Raw genomic sequence first — 23,109 nt, forward strand, 5'->3', positions numbered from 1 at the left:
ACCATTGCCATTTCTATATTGGCCTCCCTGCTTCCACTGCAATAGCCAAAATAATCTTTTATAAAACGTTCTCTCATTCATTCATCAAATATTTATTGAGAACATACAAGAACTAGGGATATAGCAGTGAAACAAATTAGACTCCGGTGCTCATGGACTTCCATTCTAGGAGGGGAGGCAATGAACAAGTAAATAATTTTGTATAGTACAAATGCGGTGGAGGAAATGAGTATAAAAGGTGATCAGCTCTCTCAGTAAAAAATTTTGAATAGCTTCCCACGTGCTTAGAGTAAAATCCAAATTCCTTACCACGACCTTGTTTTAAGATTCTATGATATTTGATTTTTATTTGTCCCTCCAACCTTATTTGTCCCAATTTGGCTGCAATTTGGCTCCAGTCACCCCAGCCTTCTATTTCCTCCATGTTCCAAACCTTTTCTCTTCTTCAGGCATGTATTTCCTCTATCTGGAAAGCTGTTTCTCAGATCTGGGAAAGGCTGCCTCCTCTTAGCTCAAATATCACTTCATTAGAATGAACCTGACTAATCTACCTAAAAGTATCTGCCCCTCCCTGTTTCCATCAATAACACGGATTTGTTTCCTAGCACTTTACACTTTGGAAAATTATCTTGCTAATTTATTTAACAATACCTTCTGCCTCCACTAAAACTTAAAGTTTCCTGAGGTGAGGAATCTCGGGATGTTATCCATAAAAGCCAAGAACAATGCCCGACGTAAGAGGATCTTGGTAAATATTTTTTGAAAGAACAAATAATGACGGACCGTATGACGACAATACAGCCCACTTTTTCCCAGCAGCCAGGCTCCACCCCCCAGTCACTTCCGTCCACGGCCAAGCCGGAAGCCTTCTGTGCGAGGAAAGTTCTCTGCGCGTGCGCTCTGGGGCTGCGGAGCCTGCTGGGTGAAGATGGACGCTCACGATCTCTTTCGCCGGCTTGGTGCAGGAGCCAAATTCGACGTGAGACGCTTCTCGGCTGATGCAGCCCGATTCCAGGTATTGTGCGCAGAGGGATAGAAGCCCGAGTAACTGAGGGGGATTAGGAGCCCGAGAATGAACTGGCTGCTGGGAGAGCCGGCACACGGAGACCCCGTGGCCAGACTGCGGCATTGTCCCTCATTTTGCTTGACGCTTCCTCGCAGACCCACCCAGTCAAGTCCAGGCGTCTAAGCGAACTCTTTCCATCTTGTTATAGACTTAATTGGGCCTGGCACGGAAACGCGTCCCCCACCCCATAGTTTACTCAAAGCAACAGTTGGAATCCGTTATTCAAAAGTAACCTTTTCTCCGAAACTGGTGGGAAGGAATTTCGAAAACAGAATTAGCCCAAAGCGGAAAGAACAGATTCTTTCACCAGAATCTGCCCGGGTTTGGCCTGGCACGCACATACCTTTACTGTACAGGGTTCTTTTTATTCCCGCAACCCCACAGCGTGTTCAAAGAGAAGAGCCATTTAAAAACAGGGAGAGGACTGACATAGGAAAGTAGTGAGTGACTGATAAATCGGGAGAAGTCAGTTGGGGCGCTGTTATGGAAAATCTTGAGTGTCAACCTTGATGTGACTAGGGCCTTGTGTCTGTGTGTCGGCGCCCGCGACACGTGTTTTGTTTTTTTTTTTTTTCTTGCTGGCAGTGCAGTGTAGTTATTTTTTGGTTATAAAGAGCCGCCAGATTCTTCGGGTCCAAAACCTGGGTCTGAAAGTTTTTAGTTCTGAAACCTTGCTCAAGTTATTTGACCTTCTAATGCCTCAATTTTTCTCATTTGTAAAACTGCCGTTTACTTCCTAGGGCTGTTGAAGGAGGAAGTAATTTAATACATATATACGTGTTTGGAAATCTGTCCGACAGCATGTGTTACTCTGATAAGCGTATATGTATTGATTGCTATTATGGTTATTATTGTTATTACTGCTATAAGGTCAGAAGAGATATCATTGTGGATTCTGTTTGCCCAGACATATTTGTCAGAGCAACAGATATTTGCTGAAAGGGTAAATTAAAGATAGGGAGTCATTGAACCTACATCCTAACTTCCAATACTGCTTGGATGAAAGCAGTAACAGTCTGACAGCAAATTTCATCAAAAATTTTTTTTGTTTTAGGTAGGAAAAAGGAAATATGATTTTGATTCTTCAGAGGTCCTGCAGAGACTGGACTTTTTTGGAAATAAGTCTGTCCCAGGTGAGTGTGGAACATCAACTCATCAGGAACTCCAAGATGAAGAGAAAAAAGAAGAGAACCTAATTAAAAGGAAGAGGGAGCAGAACAAGAAAAAGAGGAGGAAGATGACTTCAGGTTAGTGCTTGATTGCTTTTTTTTTTAGTTACAAAAATAAACAAGTTTATGGTTATAACTCCGACAATATACAGTCACTCAGGGTCTTTTGTTGTACTATCAGGCTGTCTTTTCCTTTGATCATCTATTAAGTTTCCTAGCCGTTTACCTTTTTAATAAATTAATAAATACACATGGTTTTAAAAAGTTATACAGTGGTTAAAAGTAAATTTTCTTCCCACTGTCTCTAGTCACCTCGTTCTCCAGAGACAACCAGTGTTTATCAATTCCTTATGTATTTTTGTAGAGATGTTGTATTCACATGTATTATATGTCCCTTAAAAAACAAGGATGATAGCATACTCTATATGCTATTCTGTTCTGAACCTTACCTCTCCCTTTTTAAAATGCAATATATCTTGGAGATTTTTTGTAATCAGTAGAAAGTGCACTGCTTGTTCATTTTAACACAGTGTAGTATCCCACTATATATTCCATAATTGATTTAACAAGTTTCTGTGTGATGGACATTTAGTTTGTTTCCTCACTTTCACTGTTTTATAGTGTTGTAATAAATGTCATTCTCCTTTATGTGTTATGTGAGTGTATCTGTCTGATAAATTCTTAGGAGAGGAATTTTAGAGTTAACATAGATTTATTTTAAATTGAGATATTTTGGAATTATCTGCCAGAAACATTCTATCAGTAGGTCTACTGCTTTGTTCATTGAAGCATAACTTAGTAGCCTGTTGTACATTGTAGGGATATTCCATAATTAATTTGAAACAGTTCCTGTGTTGTGGAACTTTGTTTCCACACTTGTGCTGTTACATTGTTAGAAAAAGTAATTTTACTTCCCGATCTGTAGTAAAGTTTGATAAAATCTTTCACTAAGATTAAAGAAAAAACAGCGCTGCCACATATTTAGGGAAAAGATTCAAATGTAGGACAAGAAGAAACACACAGATATGTACTTCAACAATTTAGCAACAAATGTGTATAGACATACATAGTTTTAATTGGAAAATTCACATTCTTATGGATTAGTAATTTGGGTCTATTATTGCCAACTGTCTTATAAAATTTGATTTTTTTAAAAAAAGTCATTGTAGGGGGAGGGTTTGGGGTCGGTTGATGGGGAGGGTGTGGAGGATAAAAGGGCACAAAAATTCTCAATTACAAGTTGGTCGTGGGTTTGGTAGTACAGCATGGAGAATATAGCCAGTGATTCTGTAACATCTTCCTATGTTGACAGATAGTAACTGCACTAGTGGGGGTGAGAATTTAATAATATGAGTAACTGTTGAACGACTGCTGTGTACTTGTAACCAATATAAGACTGTGTATCAATGACACTTCAATAAAAAAAAGTCATTCTACTTTGTGATGTTCACCATCCCATCAATGTACGAGAATTCCTTTCCTGTAAATTTGTTTGTGTATTTTATATCATTTTTCTACTAGATTGTTCATGTTTCTTCCTAATTTATTAGACCCCATATGTATTAAGGAAGTTAGTTCTATGTCTAACATACTATGGTTACAAATGTGTTTTCTAGTATGTCGTGTGACACCTTTATCTCCTTTCTTTCAACCATTTTGTGTTAAATTATCTTCTCTTTATTTTTTTTGTTTTTTTGTTCATGCCTCTAAACATTAAGCCCTTAAAAAAAATTTCTTTTTTGAAATTCTCCTTTGTTTTCTCATTTGTAGTTTCATTTTGTTATGTTGAAATCGTTGACCCTCTGAGAATTTGTTTGATATAAGGAGTTCGTAGGAAACTAACTTAATTTTTTCCAGATGGCTAGCCAATTTTCCTAATATGTTGATAATCCATTTTATCCCTACTGGATTTAAATGTAACTTTTATTGTAAACTCATATCCCATATATATTTGAATCTATCTTTGGTCTCTGTTCTGTTGAATTGATTTATATTTCTGTCTTCATATACCAATACCAGATTGTTTTAATTACTGTGACCTTATAAAATCTAGTAGAATGGTGTGGCATACCATGTTCATTGATCAGGCAACTGAATATTTTCTCCCCAAAGTGATCTATAGAATCAATGCAAACCTAATTAAAATTCCAGTAGACTTTTTTGGTTGGAATTGACAAAGGACTTCTTAAAAAAACGTCAAGCATACATCTACCATACCCACCTATTCAACTCCTAGAATTTACCCAAGACAAAGGAAAACTTAATCCTCACAAAGACTTGTACACAACTGTTCATAGCAACTTTATTTTTAATAGCCAAAAACTGGAAATGATTCAAATGTCCTTCAACAGGTAAAGGATAAACAAATTGTGTATTCATATAGTAGAATACTACCTGTAAATAAAAAAATTAAGAACTATTGATACATGGTGCAATGTGGTTGAATTTCAGAATAACTATCCTGAGAGAAAGAAACCAGACCAAACTTAGTATACAACATGATACCATTTATATAAAATTTGAGAAAAAGCAAAATAACCTACAGTGACAGAAAGCAGATAGGTGGTTGCCTAAGGATGGAGCGGTGCATTACAAGGGACCACAAGGAAATTTTGGAAGGTGATAGAAATAGCCTTGAATATTGGTGGTTTACCAGCTGTATATGTATGCCAAAATTGTATACTTTAAATATGTGCGATTTATTACATGTCAGTTGTGCTTCAGTGAAGCTGAAAAAAATTTTAAAAACATTCTAGAATTTCTCATTACTCTTTGCTCATCACTCTTAGAATTTTCTAGTTATTTGCATATATTTATTTTCTCATATAAACGTTGAAGTCAGCTAGTCCAATTACCAAAATAGCCCTGTCAGTACTTTTCATTGAACTAATGTTATTTATAGATTTAGTGAGAATTGCAGCCTTTTTTGAGTAGTCCTCAGGTATTGTGTTGTGTTCATTGCTTTATAAGTGATATCTTTTCTTTCATCATACTTATTTTCTGCTTGTTGTTTGGATATAGAGAAGCTTACTCATTGAGATCTCCTACTGTTCAAGTAGTTTTTAGATTAATCTCCTGTTGTGTTCAAGTATACAGTTGTCTACATATTACACAGCTGATATAACTAACAAAATGAAGAGAATGAGCTTCAGAGCTCTGAGTTTAACAACACAGAACTTGCCTCTCCTTTTCAATTTTTATACCTCCTGTTACTTTCTTTTATCTACTTGTATCAGCTAGTACTGTTTCTTGTGTTTAGGGTGAAGGTACTATTAACTGCCTATACCCAAGAATGGTGCACCTAAAATCTTTTAATTTTTAAAAATATATTTTAGAAACTGCTTCTCAAGAAGGTTCTACTATACAGTGGATATCATCTGTGGAAGCAAAGATTGAAGATAAAAAAGCTAAAAGAGAAAATAAACTAACTTCAGGGAAGTTGGAGAATCTCAGAAAAGAAAAGGTTAGAAAAATGTCATGGCCCTAGTTGCTTTTCTGACTTAGTGAATTTTTCACTGTCCTTGGGTAGTGTTGGCAAAAGTAAATGTAGGTTTTGTGAAGATAAAAGGTTGATTACCTGAGTTTAGATTTTAATGAGATCTTACAGCAAAGTGGGTGTTTGTGTTATGGCTAAAGTTTTTTGTCTAAAGTTCTTTAAAGTATCTTGAAACTTGAACAGGTCAAGATTACATATGCATACACACACATACATATATACATTATCCTATAGTATTACTGTATAATTCTTGACCGTTTCAAGTTTCAATGTTGATAATGTGTTCAGAATTAAATTTCTAAAATTTCTTATGCCCTTTTGATAAACATAAAATTGGCCCCCTTTTTCCCCTATTAAGCTCACTGGTTTAGAAGGATTTCCTCTGACAGGGATTTGAGAGAATTCCTAAGAAACCTATTTTATACCTTGGGACTAGGGGGAGTAGAATACAGAAGAAACAATAAATATACCATTGTCATGTCTGCTGCACACCTGCCATATCACAGGTGGATTGTTCAGCACACTTCAGTAACCTGGAGTCCAGAACTTGGCTGTGTCTGGATCACAGAATGGGAAAACAAATCAAATCAACACCATTTGGTTCTTTTGGTACTTAGTTTTGACAAATTGTGTTTAGGCAATGTTGTTAATGGGAAACCTTCATAAGATTGTATATCAATGATACTTTAATTTTTTAAAAAGTGTCCAGTGGAATCAATGTGGAGTCAAATTTAAATGAGAGTGTGTGCAATTTTTTATATATCAATTATACCTCAATAAACCTTAAAAAATGTAAATTTAAAAATTGTGTTTAGGTTAAATCATGAAAAAGCATTGGCACTTGTGTGCTAAGTGCCATATAAAGAATATATAGATGGTATAGTATTATAAATTATGACTCTGATGGTAGCACATAAATATACCATTATTCATGACATTGATGCATTAATGTGAAGCAAGTGTGGATGGATAGGTTTCATTGTTTTGAAGGTCTGCTGTCTATGAAAGGGCATGAAATGTACCTGATATCTGTATCTTTTAGGGCTTAGAATTTAACCAAAACATTTCAAATGCTACCAAAGCTTGTCCTAGAAACTATTACTGTTGTTTTATAACATCTGACAGTGTATTTGGCCATATCAACAGTGACCCCTTTATTTCACTTTACAGATAAACTTCATCCGGAATAAACACAAAATTCACATCCAAGGAACTGATCTTCCTGACCCAATTGCTACATTTCAGCAACTTGACCAGGAATATAAAATCAGTTCTCAACTACTTCAGAACATTCTAGATGCAGGGTTCCAGATACCTACACCAATCCAAATGCAAGCCATTCCAGTTATGCTGCATGTGAGTATGAAGGTCTAGAGTGCCTCTAACATTTATTCCTCTGTGTGTTTGCACATTCTCTTCCCTGTGTCCTTGAAATCTTCCTTTCTAGTTGATCATCCCCTGCTGAAATCCTTCCCTTGCTTTTAATCCATCTCAAATGCCTGTGCTTCCATAAAACTTGTCTTGATTACTACAACTAGATGAGATCTTTGTCCTTTACCAATGACACTCTTTCCCCTGCCGCCCAATTCTCCAAGTTATTTAGTATGTTCTTTCCCTTGCAACATTTATCTTCAACGTTACACTGCTGTGTATTTGCATAAATTATATTTACCTTTTCCATTTTACTAGAGTGTAAACACTTTGAGAATAGGTACTATGTTCTGTTTATCCATGATTTAGTTTATAACTCCCAGGAACTATTTCAGAAATACAGAATTATTTTGCATGACTTGACTTTGTGTTTTCCCCCAATACCTTTTATTATTGATTTCAATAATACCTCACATACAATAAAATACATAGATTTTAAGTGCACAGTTCAGTGAGTTTCAACAGTGTGTACCCTGTGTAACCATCGCCCAGTGAAGATGTATGACACATTCATCACCCCAGAACATACTCTTGTGCCTTTTTGTCCTCACTCTGCCCCTGCCCATAGGTAACCACTGTTCTGATTTCTATTGCTACATATTAGTTTTTGCCTCTTCTATAGTGTCATGTAAGTGGTATCATTCATTATTTATTATTTTATTTCTGGCTTCTTCACTCTGCATACTGTTCTTGAGATTCATTCATATTGCATTTATCAGTAGTTTCTTAATGAATAGTATTCTTTTTTTTTTTTTTGCATTTTTAAAAATTTTGCTGTCATTATTACACAATTACATGAGCAATATTATGGTTACTAGACTCCCCCCATTACCCCCATTATCAAGTCCCCACCACATACCCCATTACAGTCACTGTCCATCAGCGTAGTAAGATGCAATAGAATCACTACTTGTCTTCTCTGTGTTATACTGCCTTCCCTGTGCACCCCCCCCACATTATGTGTGCTAATCATAGTGCCCCTTTTTCTCCCTCCTCCCTCCCTTCCCACCCATCCTCCCCAGTCCCTTTCCCTTTGGTAACTGTTAGTCCATTCTTGGGTTCTGTGATTCTGCTGCTGTTCTGTTCCTTCAGTTTTTCTTTGTTCTTATACTCCACAGATGAGTGAAATCATTTCATACTTGTCTTTCTCTGCCTGGCTTATTTCACTGAGCATAATACCCTCTAGCTCCATCCATGAATAGTATTCTACTGTATGAATATACTGCAACTTGTCTATCCACCTGTTAAAAGAAATATGGGTTAAATTAGGGTTTCAGAAATTTTTTCTAAGGTTTTCCTTTTTGGAGTCATGAGAGCTGACTTTTTTCCCCATGTAATAACCAAGATATGGCCTTCAGTTCTGGAAGCTAAAGGATACTAATTACCTTTTCATCCATGCTACTCCTTTTCGTTTTCTGAAGGAACTGAAATGAGAGTACATTTAAATGATGTTGACTCATACTACAGTCAATTTGTTTTTAATTTTCATTTAAGATTGTTTCTGTCATGACTTCAGTTTAAAGTTTTAAAAATCACAGTGACTTTTTGAATCACCTATAATACTCTGACACTCAGGTTATTACTACTTTTTATTTCTTTCAGGCATTCTGTTATTTATTAAAACCTTCCCTAGGGGTTGAACAGTACAAGTATCAGGACAAAAAGTTGGTTTTATAATTTTGCTTTGATAAATGGGCTTAATGGTAAAGAAAAATTGAAATAATTGAAGTAGTGAATTGTCTTTGGATTTTAGTTGTACATATTCTTTACCCAGTTTAAGTGGACTTTGGTGGCAGTGCTCAGAAACTTCATTGGGGCAGTGGTCACAGAGGTGGATGATGTTAAAAAAGTGATGGGAACATGAATAAATGATTCATTACATACTGTTTTATTCTGTGGCTGGTAGCATTTGAGCAGGCTTTGAAAAGTTTATGTACTGTTTCCTTGTACTTAATGTATTCTGCTTTTAGGGTCGAGAACTTCTGGCTTCTGCTCCTACTGGATCGGGAAAGACTTTGGCTTTTAGCATTCCCATTTTAATGCAGCTGAAACAACCCACAAATAAAGGCTTCAGAGCCCTGATTATATCACCAACACGAGAACTTGCCAGCCAGGTATGACTTGTTTCTTCAAAAGAGGATGTGTGTGTTGTTTGTTTCAGTCACTTCTTACTTGAGAGTAATAAAAAGGTTTCAGAAAGAGTAAGGCCTGTGTTTTTTGTCATGGTCAAGTATTCTGTACAGAGCATACTGTTCTGTATCTTACTGCATATGGGAAAACTTTAAGTCAATAATTTTCTAAAACATGATTTTAATACTTAGGTTTCTTTGGTAAATGCTCCAAGAATCCTTAAGTTGAAGGGGTACTGTAACATATAGTCCCTCTCTAAAATGTATTTTCTCATTTAGAAAAATGAACCCTTATCTCAGTTTTTGAGAAAGTAAAAGTATACAGCAACTGCTCCATCCTCCCAGTGTGCTTAATAGAAAATACATGCCAAGTTGTGAAGTCATTTTGTAATAGTACTGTATTCTGAAAGCAATATTTAACAGATTGGAAGAGTTTGGTTTTATCTGTCAGAACTAGTTTACTAGATCTGAAGAAACTACTTAATCTTATTAGGCATTGAAGTTACAAAATGTTGAGATTCCAGGTTGATCTACAGGTTATTATGGGTTTAATTTCAGATATTTATGGGTTAGGAATACATTTATTTTGTTAATAGCAAAAGAGACTGCACATCTTATCCAAGTATCTTAGCAGCTAATGTTTTTATCATTTTCCATTTTAGATTCACCGAGAGTTAGTAAAAATCTCTGAGGGAACAGGATTCAGGATACACATGATCCACAAAGCAGCAGTGGCAGCCAAGAAATTTGGACCTCGGTCATCTAAGAAGTTTGGTAAGGAAATCATACTTGGGATACAGAGCATATAAGGGATTTGGAAATTACAAATATCCTAATTGCCACCTAAGAGTTCTTAAACACAGTCATGCATATAATTAGATTTTTAGAGAAGTGAAACGAGGTCTCCTCCCCACCCAGACTCAGGAGTTATGTACATATATACCAGTAGTTCTCTACCAGAGGCAGTTTTGCCCCTCACCCCCATCTCACCCTCCACCCCAGAGACATTGGCAATGTCTGGACACTCTGAAGTGGTCACAGCTGGGGAGAGTGCTACTAATGTATAGGGGGCAGAGGCCAGGTTGCTGTTAAATACCCCCACAGTGCCCAGAACAGCTCCCGATAGCAAGGGGTTATATGGCCCAAAATATCAGTAGTGCTGAGCTTGAGAAACTATTTTTTTACTACTGATTTTTTATCTACCATAGAAGTACTCTGCAGATAAGAAAGGTTTACATTCTGACCCTTATGTCAGCCAGAGAATCTGCTTTTTTCTCTTTTATCTTGAGCCTCTAAATAAAATTTTCATTTATAGAAGGGATTTTTCTGGGGGAGAAAAAAAAGGTTTGAAAATCAAACTGTTGGATTACAGTGTTCTTGCCAGTTAGAAGTTGAGAAGGCAGATTAAATATAATAAATGAATAAGGATATAACAGTTTGTACTGTGATGGATTAAAAAATATGTCTGTTAGCTTATTATAAGAAAGAACTTCTGTGTTGTTGGTGTAGTGATTGTAGTGAGTATAATGTCTCCCTCTTCCCATTTCAGGTTATTAACTGAAATTCAGGAGGCTTAATTCCCTAATTTAAGAGGGCTGAATATGGGTTTTCAGTTTGTACCACTTGTTTTTCCTAGATATTCTTGTGACTACTCCAAATCGACTAATCTATTTATTAAAGCAAGATCCGCCGGGAATAGATTTAACAAGGTATAGATTGTATTTTAATGTCTTTTGTGTGTGTTTTAATTTCGTCCTCAGTTACTTGTATTATTGCCCATTAGAGCTTGCTCTCTGCCAGTTTTCAGTCAGTGTTTATGCTTAGAAAAATGGTTTTCATTAAACTCAGAAAAATATCTATCTGGTTGGGAAGAAAGTTTTGGAATTTGACAAGCAGTTTGCACAGAATTCCAGTAGCTTTCTCACATCTTTCAGCAATGGTGTTGTAGTTTATGAGGTTTATGTGAAGCTCGGTTGTTACTAATGGAACTTCATATCTTTGAGGCTAATAGAATAGAACATAAATTTATTTTCTCTTTTTACTTTTTTTCCTGCTTTTTTTTTCTTTTATTTTTTTCTGGTGTGATGTGTGGATCTGAGAAGTAACATCGTGGTTTGACTTCTTCATGTGTCCCCACTATGTACTGAAGTGTCTTGAATCGTCCAGTTAAATATCTACAAGTTGTCTTGTTATTTCTTAGTGTTGAATGGCTCGTAGTAGATGAATCAGACAAACTGTTTGAAGACGGCAAAACTGGTTTCAGAGACCAGCTGGCTTCCATTTTCCTGGCCTGCACTTCCCACAAGGTCAGAAGAGCTATGTTCAGTGCAACTTTTGCATATGATGTTGAGCAGTGGTGCAGACTCAACCTGGACAATGTCATTACTGTATCCGTTGGAGCAAGGTAATTGTTCTTCCGTGTCATCATACTGAGGTATTTTTCTTTTACTATAAGCCTCTTTTTTTTTTTCAGCCTTAAACAGATATGTTGTTTGACCTGAGGTTAAGAGTTTTACTGAAAGAAATGTTTTCTTTAAAGTCAGATTGATTAAGGATTTTCTATTTTAGAATAACCAAAGGAAGATTCTCATATTGTCATATTACATTCCTATCATCTTACTTTTAGTGGATTTTTTCCGTTCACATACTATAACATGAACTGTGTGGCCACCTACAGTATTTTTTTTCTTTGATGGCTTAGATAAGTAGGACCCCAGAGAAGGAAGCTGGTGTTACTGAGCCACTTGATTCATAACCTTTCAAAAAATATTTTGGGGAGCATTTTATGCTAAATGAGTGCTCAATAGCAGAAAAAAACCTTTAGGAAATTTTAATATTGCCACTTGATAGAATATTATGCAATCCATGAAGTGATAAGTATGAAGACTATAGTTATATAAGAAAGTACTTGTAATACCAGGTTAATAAAGAAGCAGCCACATAGAACAGTAAATAATACACTGACTACCTTAAACTTAAAACTTCAGTGTATAAAAAGAAAATAGAACAAATTCACCATAAATATATGGCAGGCAACAGAATGGGTAAACATTTATGACACCTTATAATGTATTGCAGCATCTTATAGAGTGTTAATAAAGCCTTAAGATACCTCATCCCCAACTGTCTATAAATGAACCCTTGCTCATCATTAGGAAAAAAGTTCAGCCATATGTAATAACCTTAAAAATGTTCTCATTTTTTCCAAAACTTTTACTTTTAGAAATTTTTTTGTAACTAAATTAGATACATGAAAATTTATGACTATAATACAAAAAATTGTCAAAGTTTATTCTAAAATTTAAAAATTATGGACAGTTTACTTTGTTTACATTTTTCTGTATTTTCAATATTGTTTAGATGACATTTTTATAATTAGAACAAAACATTGAAAAATTACAACTTCGTTTTCAGGTTATAAGTAATTACTTATATTGACAATGGGAAACTTTATTCTGTTGGAGTTATGTGTAAATTTTTTCATTTCTTTAGAATTCAGAGGGCAAAAGCAAAAATGGCTCTTGGAAATTACAGTGTATGTTTTCTTTTCAGGAATTCTGCAGTAGAGACTGTAGAACAAGAGCTTCTCTTTGTTGGGACTGAGACTGGAAAACTTTTGGCCATGAGAGAACTTGTTAAAAAGGTATATTTGGACTACATTTTTGAGTTTTGATAAAGTTCACCAATTTGATAAAATTCACACCAAGGAATATTACTGGTGGGAGACTGACTACTGTTCCTATATCATATTTAGTAATCCAGTTGTAAATTCTTAAGAAGTACATTGGGCCAACTGTTGTCCCAAGGTGGGAGTCTTACCTCTTAGTATATGATGTCTTCTGTTCCCAGCTCAGGGTAGGCTAGGAAAAAACCTGCCTTATGCCCTGAAAGCTTCCTTTCTTCACTTCTGCGTATGTATCTGCTCCGTTCATCTCCCTGCATCCCTGTGCTCGTTTCTTAATAGAACTGGAGCATTGTGGAATGAGAAGGACACTAAGTGGGTTTTCTGTTTTTATCCCTTCAAGTAAGTATGAGTAGAAGCCATAATTAAAAGGTAACTATGAGGGGACAGAGTTGGGATAATAAAAGAAATATAAATCCTAAGCTCAATATGGGGGGCGGGGCACGGGGAAGGCAATATAGCACAGAGAAGACAAGTAGTGACTCTATAGCATCTTACTATGCTGATGGACAGTGACTGTAATGGGGCATGCGGTGGGAACTTGATAATGGGGGGGATGTAGTAACCACAGTGCTGCTCATGTAATTGTACATTAATGATACCAAAAAAAAAGAACTGATGGGAGAAAGTGCAAAACTAATAGTCAGATGGTGGACTTAATCCTACCCATAGTAGTAAACACATTTAAGAAAATGGACTCAGCACTGCAATTTAAGACCGAGATTTTCAGTACATTCAGTACAGTAGATTTCAAGATAAGAAATACTACCAGAGATAAAGAGGCTCATTTTTTAGTAATGAAAAGAAAATACATAAACTATAAAGCTTCTAGAAGAAAACATTGGAGAATATTTTCATGATATTAGGAGAGGAAAAGGTTTCTGAGAAAGAATACAAAAGGCACTGACCAGAAAAGAAAAAATGGATAAGTTGGACTTCATTAAAATTAAAAACTGCTGCTCATCAAGAGACACCATTAAGAAAGTGAAAAGACAAGCCACAGACTGGGAGAGAACTTTCACAAAGGAATCATATCTGGAACATATAAGAATTCCCACATCTCAAGAATAAAAAGACAACCTAATTAAAACAGACAAAAGAAGGTAGGGGATGGGATGGGCAAAATGGGTGCAGGGGGTCAAAATGTACAAATTTCCAGTTACAAACTGATTAGTTCTCAGAAGATAATGAACATCTACAGTATAATAATATTGTATTTCATATTTGAAAGTTGCTAAGAGAGTAAATCTTAAAATTTGTCACTGTAAGAAAAAAAGTATCTAACTATGTGTGGTGATGGATGGTAATTACTGTGGTAATCATTTCCCAGTGCATACAAATATCGAATCATTATGTCATACACTTTAAACTAATAAAATGTTATACATCAAAATATAAAAGCAAAATAAATAAATCCTAAGCTTTGCCCCTGGAATTAGTCTTTTTTAGGGGATAAAATAAATATACCTGTGTAATAGACAGTTTGTAAAAAAGTACCATAAAAGACCATAGAATGTTTTTCTTCAGCATCCATATAGTCATAATGGGTCTGTCAAGGTGAGTTGAATTGGTTGGGGAAAGCCTTATAGAGGAAGTGCTACTCATCTGGGCCTTTAAGGATTTGTGGGATAAAAAAAATGGAGGCGGAGAGTGCTGATGACTGGAGTTGCTGCTGGAGTGAAGTCTAAGAGGTGGAGGTGAATACAGTGAGTGTGTTTGGAGACAATTGAAGAGGTTACCTGTCTAAGGCAAAGAGTGTATGGTGAGAAAGATCAGCTTGGACAGGAAAGTTGGGATCACATTGAGAGAAAACACTGGACATTTTTTGAAAGTGTGGCCACATAATTTTTAGGGAAATTAGTTAAACAGTCGCATAAAAGATGAATTGTAATAGAAAGAGACTGAAAGTAAGGCAACAAAATAGCAGACTGTTAAATTAGGCCAGTTAGAGATAAAGAGGAAATGAGGGTGACAGGTTTAGTGATGGAGCATTAAGAAGAGTGGGAGGATGGAAGGGAAAGGTGTTTGCAAGTGTGTGGTTATTACAGAAATGGTTAAAAGCATGAACGATTGGAGCCAGACTACCTGGATTGGAATTCTAACTTTAGGCAAGTTAACCTGTTTCACAGTTTCCTCATCTGTATAATGGGAACAACAATATCTACCTTATAGAATTACTTTAATGAATAGATACAAATATAGCGCTTAAAATAGTGTTTGGAACATAATAAATGCTATATGCACTAGTTTTATTAATATTATTAAGGAGATGATTTGGCAATAGGACATTTAAGGTTTTCACAAGTAACTCACATGGAGATTATACACTAGGGATTTTTAGTCATGTATGACCTTTCAGAGGTCTGTAACCCTCTGAAATTATGTGTTAGATTTTGTGTGAATGTGTGGTTGCCTTTTAGAAAGCTTCATAGCTTTCGTTAGATTCTGAAAGGGATATGTGAACCAAAATAAAAACGTTAAGCCCCATTGTAGACAACTGAAAATATAGAAAGCTGGTTTGAGAGGGAGGTGGGGTTTAATGATATAAATGTAAAAATCATCTGCTTAGAGGTGGTAGTTGAAAACATTATATTTAACTTAATAAAATAAAGATTATATTGAGAGAACTGAGAAACAAAGACTAAGCTTTGAGGGAAGGGAATACCCACAATTAAACAAAAATTAAAAAGACAGTTACTACTAGCAGAATTTGAAAAGTTCTGAGGCACAGAAGCCAAGAGATGATAGTTTTAAGAAGTGGGCATCCATCACTGTGGAAAAGTAAAGTAGATTAATTAGACAAGATTACTGGAAATTATAGCTCAAGCTGAGTAGAGAATGGATAGTGAGGAAGATGGAGCAGATTTAGTGCTCTGGTCTGAGACATTTGGCAATGAAAAGTATGTTGAATTGAGTTCTTTTATGAGCTAAAATGATATGAAATAACTGCAATTGTATTCTTGATTATGGGTTATGTGTGCTTATTTTGCCTTCCTTCTTTTAGGGTTTCAGCCCACCTGTTCTTGTTTTTGTTCAGTCCATTGAAAGGGCTAAAGAACTTTTTCATGAGCTCATATATGAAGGTATTAATGTGGATGTTATTCATGCAGACAGAACACAGCAACAGGTAAAGTTAAATGTATATTTTCAAAATAATAACTACTAAATTTTAAAATACTGGCATTAGATATTATGAAGTACTTGTCCATTCCTAGAGTGGTACTAAAACATTAAATATGTTCTGTTAACCAGAGAGATAACACAGTCCACAGCTTCAGAGCAGGAAAAATCTGGGTTCTTATTTGTACAGCATTGTTAGCCAGAGGGATTGATTTTAAAGGTGTGAACTTGGTGATCAACTATGACTTTCCAACCAGCTCAGTGGAATATATTCACAGGATAGGTGAGTTGTCTCCCCACGCCACTGCCCCACTCACTTATCTTAGCACCTCTACTATTCCCTTCAGACATGCTCATTTTTTAGTGCTGTGAAAATCCAGTAACTTTTATATGTGAATCTTGAAGTTCTCTTTCCCTAAAAAAAGTGTATTTTTATGGTCTGATTTCCCTTAGGTCGAACTGGAAGAGCAGGGCATAAAGGAAAAGCTGTTACATTTTTCACAGAAGATGATAAACCATTATTAAGAAGGTAAGTTAGGAAAAATAACTTAGTATTGAGAAGGCAAGATTGTCATTCATTATTCATTTCTATATATACACACACATACACAGTTAACAGATAATTACAAAATGGCTAGGTCCCAAATTGTGTTAATGCATTAGTCAACCAAATTCTAGCCATAAGAAAATGAAAAATGATCAAAGGGCATTGTTTTTGCCCTTCCATTATTAGAATTTGGAAATACTCATAATGGAATGTTCATTATTAAGTTTCAGGCTCACAGGATTCTCCCAATAGCCATTAGTTGGTGTTACTTAAATGCTACGGTGATATTTTGATTTAGTGAGTAGTTTAAAAGTTAACCCCTGAGTCTCTTCAGCCCAATAAAGATTATTTCTAATCATGGTGCATCCTTCCCATTAGTATTAGGGGCAGATGGAGTTTTATATTTAGTCCCAGGAAGAAGTATTTTAGTAACACAGGCCAATATTATTCAATTGTAGCCCCTTGATACATGGGTAACATAATGTACTTCTGGAATCTTGAGTCTGAATTTAACCTGTCATCATAGATTTTAATACAGAAGCTGAATTTCCTAATTTTGGCTGCCTACAGTAATTTTAGGCTGATGTAAATTGATAGCACTTCATGTTTCTAACAAATGAAATTGAGTTATGGCCCAAGGTTGTTAGAACTTTCATCTGTTTATCAGTTTTGGCAGAGATTTTGGTTTGTGCCTTCTGAGTCTTGGCTCTGTCAACCTTGGTTTTGCTTTGAGCAGACTTTCACATGTGCATATGTAGGGGAGCATGTTCTAAATGACTGGACTCACCTAAGGTGCCCTTAGCAACTCTAAGCACATGAATCTGAGGACCCCCATATTAGCATAACTCTGCACCTCAGTTTTCTGTCTGGGCAATGGGGGTAATGATAGTATTTACTACTAAGGATGGGGTTTGAATCAGTTACTATATCTGGAAAGCTTAAGACAATGCCAAGCCTGTACTAACACTATCAATTAATAAATTTAAGCTTGACTTTGCTTCAGTTAGTATCTTACCCAAAATTGGGCATAGTGGCTTTTTATGGCTTGATAAACATTAAGTAGAAATAGCTGCTATCTAAAATCATTCATCAATAATTTCTGTCCAGCAGTTCTCTCTAATTCATTATGATTTTACATCTGGTAATCAGAACACTTCACTGGATTATTTTCCTTCTTGTAGTTGTAGTTCTCTTATATCATGCAGAGGGTTTAAGTACGTGAACATCAGATTGAACAGATACAAATTTATGTTTATGGGTACCTTTTTCAGCATTGCCAACGTTATACAGCAGGCCGGATGTCCTGTACCAGAATACATAAAGGGTTTCCAAAAATTACTAAGGTACAACTTGAATTTACCTAGATCTTCTCTTTCTCTATCTCTTTGCATATATACTCTTGATATCACACTCCTGCACATTAAAGTTTTAACAATATTATACTTCTAGAACACTAAGATAAAATGTTTCTGTTTAAATATTTGTGAATAGTGTATGTTCTTGTCAGTTTTTTTGTTCTTGACATTTTAAGTATTTTCAGATTTTTAAAAAATTACTCAGTGTGAAACACACTTAGGCTTTTAGTTGATAAAAGTGAAAAAAAAGCAGTTAATTGGCCAAAATAAAACTCTAATGATTGTTTGGCACAGGATATAAGGGTGACACAGGACATTTTAATCATTATTGGTGCCCTTTTGAAAAATTGAATTTATCATCTTTTTGGGTTACCTCTCTAAATACAATGAGGTAATCTAGGAGATATTAAAGTGAATACAGTTTCATTGTAAACCACCAAATGGATTGAAAAATGAATTTTGTGGTCAAGAATCAAATCTAGTTTTATCTGTAGCTCTTTGAAATTAAGCTGCACTTAATTCATTCTTCTCTTTGTAACCTTCAGCAAACAAAAGAAAAAGATGATTAAGAAGCCCCTGGAAAGGGAGAGCATTAGTACAACTCCAAAATGTTTCTTAGAAAAAGCTAAACGGTAAGTATACAGTGAGCAAAGTTAACTCTGTCATGTAGTTTTAGTAGGCAGTATTTTTCCTTAGGATGAATTTTTAGAAGTAGAATTGATAGATTCACAGTCTGTTGAAAAATGAAATAAAATGTAATTTATCTTATTGCCTGTGATTTGGGAACTTGGGTGATTCAATCCTAGATTTTTTTCTGTGTCTGTATACATATTAATGATCTGTTTTTTTCTGTCTTTGAAAATATAATTTCAATTCACTGTGAGTTAGAATAACACTGCCCACCATCTCCACACAGCCTGCATCAGGACATAATACTGAGGGCCAGTAGTTAGGACTGTTGACCCACACTGATGGAGCCTTCCTTGAAGCTCCATAATCTGGGCAGGATTTCAGTATTAACTGTAGGCTTATGCTGAAACACACTGTAATACTTGCAAAAAGTATGACTTGGATAAATCTGTAGTAGTTAGCTGAGTTTTTGAGGAGTTTAAAGCATAGATTTTTTTAGCATACACACGGGACTACTTTTCTTGCCCAGTACTGCTAGGAAGTTACAGGTTTTGATAGGGGTAAGCTAAAGTATTCTGAACAATACTCTTCATTATTTAAAGAAAATCATTATTTAAAGTATATATTAAATGTAGGCACTTACCAAGTACCTGTTGTCCTGCCAGATACTGGATGATAGTAGCATATACAAATGAATATAAAATAAGACTCTTTTCTTTGAGTTTTATAGGAGTTTATAAGGAGATTATATATGAAAAAACTTAGAGAATAATTTTTAAATAAAATTGAAGTTTAGGGAAGAAAAAGATCATTATGGGTTGGTGTAGTTACAGAAGATTTCAAGGAGTTAGAGCTATCTTGAAGGACTGGTAAAATTCAGGCATGTAGAAGGAGCAAGGTAACAAAAGGCTTGAAAATGGATGCACTATCATTTTATGCAGAAAAAAGAAAATAATCATTTTAATTTTGTGCTTACTCAGTTTTATGAGTTGTTAATACATTTTAAAAAATTTTTGGTGGCCATAGTTTGTGGATGACACAGACCAGTGGACTAGTAGAGAAGGTCACCCTGCCTGGTCATCTTGGGCACCTAATGTGTCTCATATATTTTCTTGTGTTCATATCAGAACCGTTGCACATGCATCAGAACCTCCTTTTTTGAGCCATCATAAAGCTAGGATTAGAAATGCAGTCCTTTCAGGTACAGAGCAGCAGCTGATTAAAGTTTTTAACTAGAATCAACTAGAGTATAAGATGGTGGCTATGTTGAATTTTAGTAAGAAACATCAGTATTCTAAATAATTACACTTGAAGTGTTGATTTTTTTAAATTTGTAGCATTTGTACTTGGGGTATTGAAACTTAAAGCTGCACTAAAACTTTCAGGACATTTGGTATAAATCATGTCATTTCAACCCTTTGTTTAAGATACTTTGATGTCTCTCCATTTTCTTCCCATTTAAAGGCTGAACTTCTTAACATAGCATAAAAACATCTATCTGACTCTAGACTAATTCCTTTAATGATCCTATAGCTGAATGTCATACCTCTATGCTGATAATTCTTAAGTTCACATCTTCAGGCTCAGCTTCCCAGCTGAGCTGTAAGCCTGAATCCTGTTACCTGGTGGACCTCACTTCTGGCACTATAATTGAACCTGGTGCAATGGAGGGAAATACTAGATTAGAAGCCAGAGAACTGGCTCTAATACCACCTGTTCCTGTGATTTTGGACAAGTCACTTCAACTAAGCCTCTTTCCCCCTGTATATAAAATGGGAATAATTATGTAAATAACATCTCTGCCACCGAGGGTTGGTTCAGGATTAAATGAGTTAATGGACATCTAAGAACTTTGCATTACTATACTGTAGTGTTTTTTTCAAAACTTTTTTCCTTAGTTAACACTTAGTTGGTAGCCCTCACTAAACTCTAAAAGTCACACTGTCAGGGTGCATGTCTAACTTTTATTACCAGTGTGTGAAGATCAGTAAGTTACTCAATCACTATACATTTACCTCATCTAAATGAGCATAATAGTAGAATTTTCTTCATAAGTTAGGAAGATTATTCAAGTTAATATGTATAAGCACTTATAATAGTATCTAGCACCTAGTGTGTACTCATTATTAGGTCAGGATCAAAATCTGTCTTTTATACCATGTAGTAGTGTTGTTTATTGTGATGTCTCTGTCTCACTTAGGTGATTATGGTTTTCTAAAGGTCAAGAGACCATGTCTAATGCATCTTTGCGTTCCTAGTGCCTCATGTATTTGATTATACAGTAGGTTTCAATAAATGTTTATTAAACTGGTGAGTTTTATAAAGCATATATATTTGGAATTTCTGATTCAGCTTTCCTTACTTGTCACAGGAAAAAGGTCACTAATCAGAAAAGCAAGAAGAAAGTAGCTCTTGGTGACAAAAGTTAAAAACAGACGTTTTTAAAAGACTACATCAGAAATGTAATTTTATGATCCCAGCATGAATGTTGTTTTCATGGAATACTTCAAGACTTATATCACCCATACCGGATATTTGAAATCAACTATGAAAACATAGGACTGCTGAAAAGTGATCCTAAATTACCAGTGCATGATGTCAGATTTCAATTTGTAGGTGACTTTAAGATAATTACACAGTGAAAATAACATTCATTGAAATTTCTGTGGTTTGAATCCAGAGAGATGCTTCTTAAAGAAGAACAAAAGCTTACACTAAAAATAACAACACCCAAATGTGGTGAATTCTTAAGGATTTTTACCTTCAAGTGTGAAGGAAGGTGTGACGTATGCTGTGGAAAGGCTTCTGGAACCAAATTTAAAGGAAAGGCTTGAGATTAAATGTCCCTTCCCACCATCACCACCCTCCCCAGCATTTTTTTTTGGATGGACAAGAAGCAGCACACATTATCTACTAAGAAGAAACCTACTGCTCTCTTTTATTTTACTACTTTTAAATTTACTGATGGCCTTTTGTGGTATGAGCCACAACAAAAAGATGCCTCTTCTGTGTCTGGTTACTCAGTTTCCCTAAGATTTTAAATTGTTTGGTCTATTAAATATCCTTAAACCTCATTGGTAACATACCTCATATCTTACCTCATAATGTTACAACTACAAGATTGTGGTCACTATCTCCCTTCTTACTCAATTTTCCATCATTGAAACATTCTCTTTCCTGTCTCTTTCCATTTAAGATGACTTTGCTCCAAACTGTTAAATGTTTTATCCTGGTAAGGAAGAATGTTCCTGTTACTTGATAACACCTCTGCTGCATTGTCTCACAGCTTATCTTTCCTGAGGCTTTATGGCCCTTCCACCATTTAGTAAAGCAGGTCTCTGCCAGAGGTAAAGGATTATGATAATCCAGTGATGGAGACTATTTACTATTAGCAGATTTTTCTCAGTTGCTAGTTTTGCACAGTGGAATAAAAAATCGACCCATACATGTAAGGCGCTTGGAATGGCACCTGATATGACTTTCAGTCATTATCATCAATACTGCTACAATACTGCAATATAGGTAGCTTTTTCTCAGCAGCAATTCAATTAAACATTTGTTTCCTTTATTCTCAACCTTTTATTCTAGATTCAGGATAGGTAGGCTCCAACTTGAATATTCTAGATGCAACAAAAATTGTTCATTGCTACAAGGTGCAAAAAAAAAGTATTTAGAAGCATGGGGGGATTCTGTTCTTACAAACAGATCTTTGATTCAGTATATATTCTGGAGGTAGACGTGCTGGTGCCATCTGTTTGCCTGCTGAATGACTTTGAGTAAGTTCTTTAATTTCTTAGAGCTTTGTTTTTTCATGCGTGAAATTGGGAGTAGTACCAACTATGTCTCAAGATTGAAAGTATTTGGCACTACCTGTAACGTCATAACAAATATTCACAACAAATACCCATTAAGCAAATATACTTGGTTAGGAAGACATGGCTTGATAACACAGCCCCTGCCCTTATAGTGTAGTGGTGGATTGAAGTAAAGGAACAAATACTGTGGCAAATGCTGTGTTAGACATAAGGCCACGATGCTGAAATGTTGCAGGAGGGCATCTAACCTGAACTGGAGATGTCACAGAAGGCTGACATCCTGAGCCAAGTCTCCTAGAGGTAGGAATTAGCAGGCAAAGGAGAACAAAGTATTCAGGCAGAAATAGAGATCATGTCTTCTGTGATCCTTGATACTCCCTTCATTTTACTTTTTTATTTTAGTGTTTTCTCCTGTGACACCACCCATCCTTAAATAAAGTTGCTACATAAACCTGTATCAACTTGGTATATCAATGGATTAATACTGAATGCCTTAATGTCAGCTGGGACTATGTGCTATACAAATTTCAGTTTCATCTAAAGAAGGGGAGCAGTGAAATTAGACAATTACGAAAAAGAACATGAAAATTGAGTAGCTGGCTCTAGTGAAATGAGCAGACTTTGTGAAGTCAAATGCCTGGGTTTGAATCCTGCTCCTGCTGCTTTTGC

The 23,109-nt window shown here is 35.6% G+C and overlaps 1 protein-coding gene across 1 annotated transcript; it reads left to right on the forward strand.

Annotated features, from left to right (window-relative positions):
- The first annotated feature begins 832 nt into the window (after positions 1–832).
- On the forward strand, positions 833–21,699 carry DDX52 (DExD-box helicase 52). Its single transcript, XM_017645338.3, has 15 exons — positions 833–1,015; positions 2,121–2,313; positions 5,571–5,698; positions 6,902–7,087; positions 9,133–9,276; positions 9,954–10,065; positions 10,928–11,000; positions 11,492–11,695; positions 12,844–12,934; positions 15,978–16,100; positions 16,226–16,376; positions 16,547–16,622; positions 17,912–17,983; positions 18,541–18,627; positions 20,997–21,699. Exons 1-15 carry the CDS (start codon positions 929–931, stop codon positions 21,052–21,054), a joined length of 1,785 nt encoding a protein of 594 aa, XP_017500827.2. The 5' UTR covers positions 833–928; the 3' UTR covers positions 21,055–21,699.
- The last annotated feature ends 1,410 nt before the right edge of the window (positions 21,700–23,109 follow it).

Source organism: Manis javanica, chromosome 4 (assembly GCF_040802235.1).
Source record: "Manis javanica isolate MJ-LG chromosome 4, MJ_LKY, whole genome shotgun sequence".
NCBI lineage: Eukaryota > Metazoa > Chordata > Mammalia > Pholidota > Manidae > Manis > Manis javanica.

Excerpts from the sequence above, each read along its gene's own strand:
- DDX52 (XM_017645338.3), top strand. The coding sequence starts at position 929 with ATGGACGCTCACGATCTCTTTCGCCGGCTTGGTGCAGGAGCCAAATTC. Across the intron at positions 11,696-12,843 it reads ACTGTATCCGTTGGAGCAAG|GAATTCTGCAGTAGAGACTG; the intron begins GTAATTGTTCTT and ends TTTTCTTTTCAG. Across the intron at positions 18,628-20,996 it reads TTCTTAGAAAAAGCTAAACG|GAAAAAGGTCACTAATCAGA; the intron begins GTAAGTATACAG and ends TACTTGTCACAG.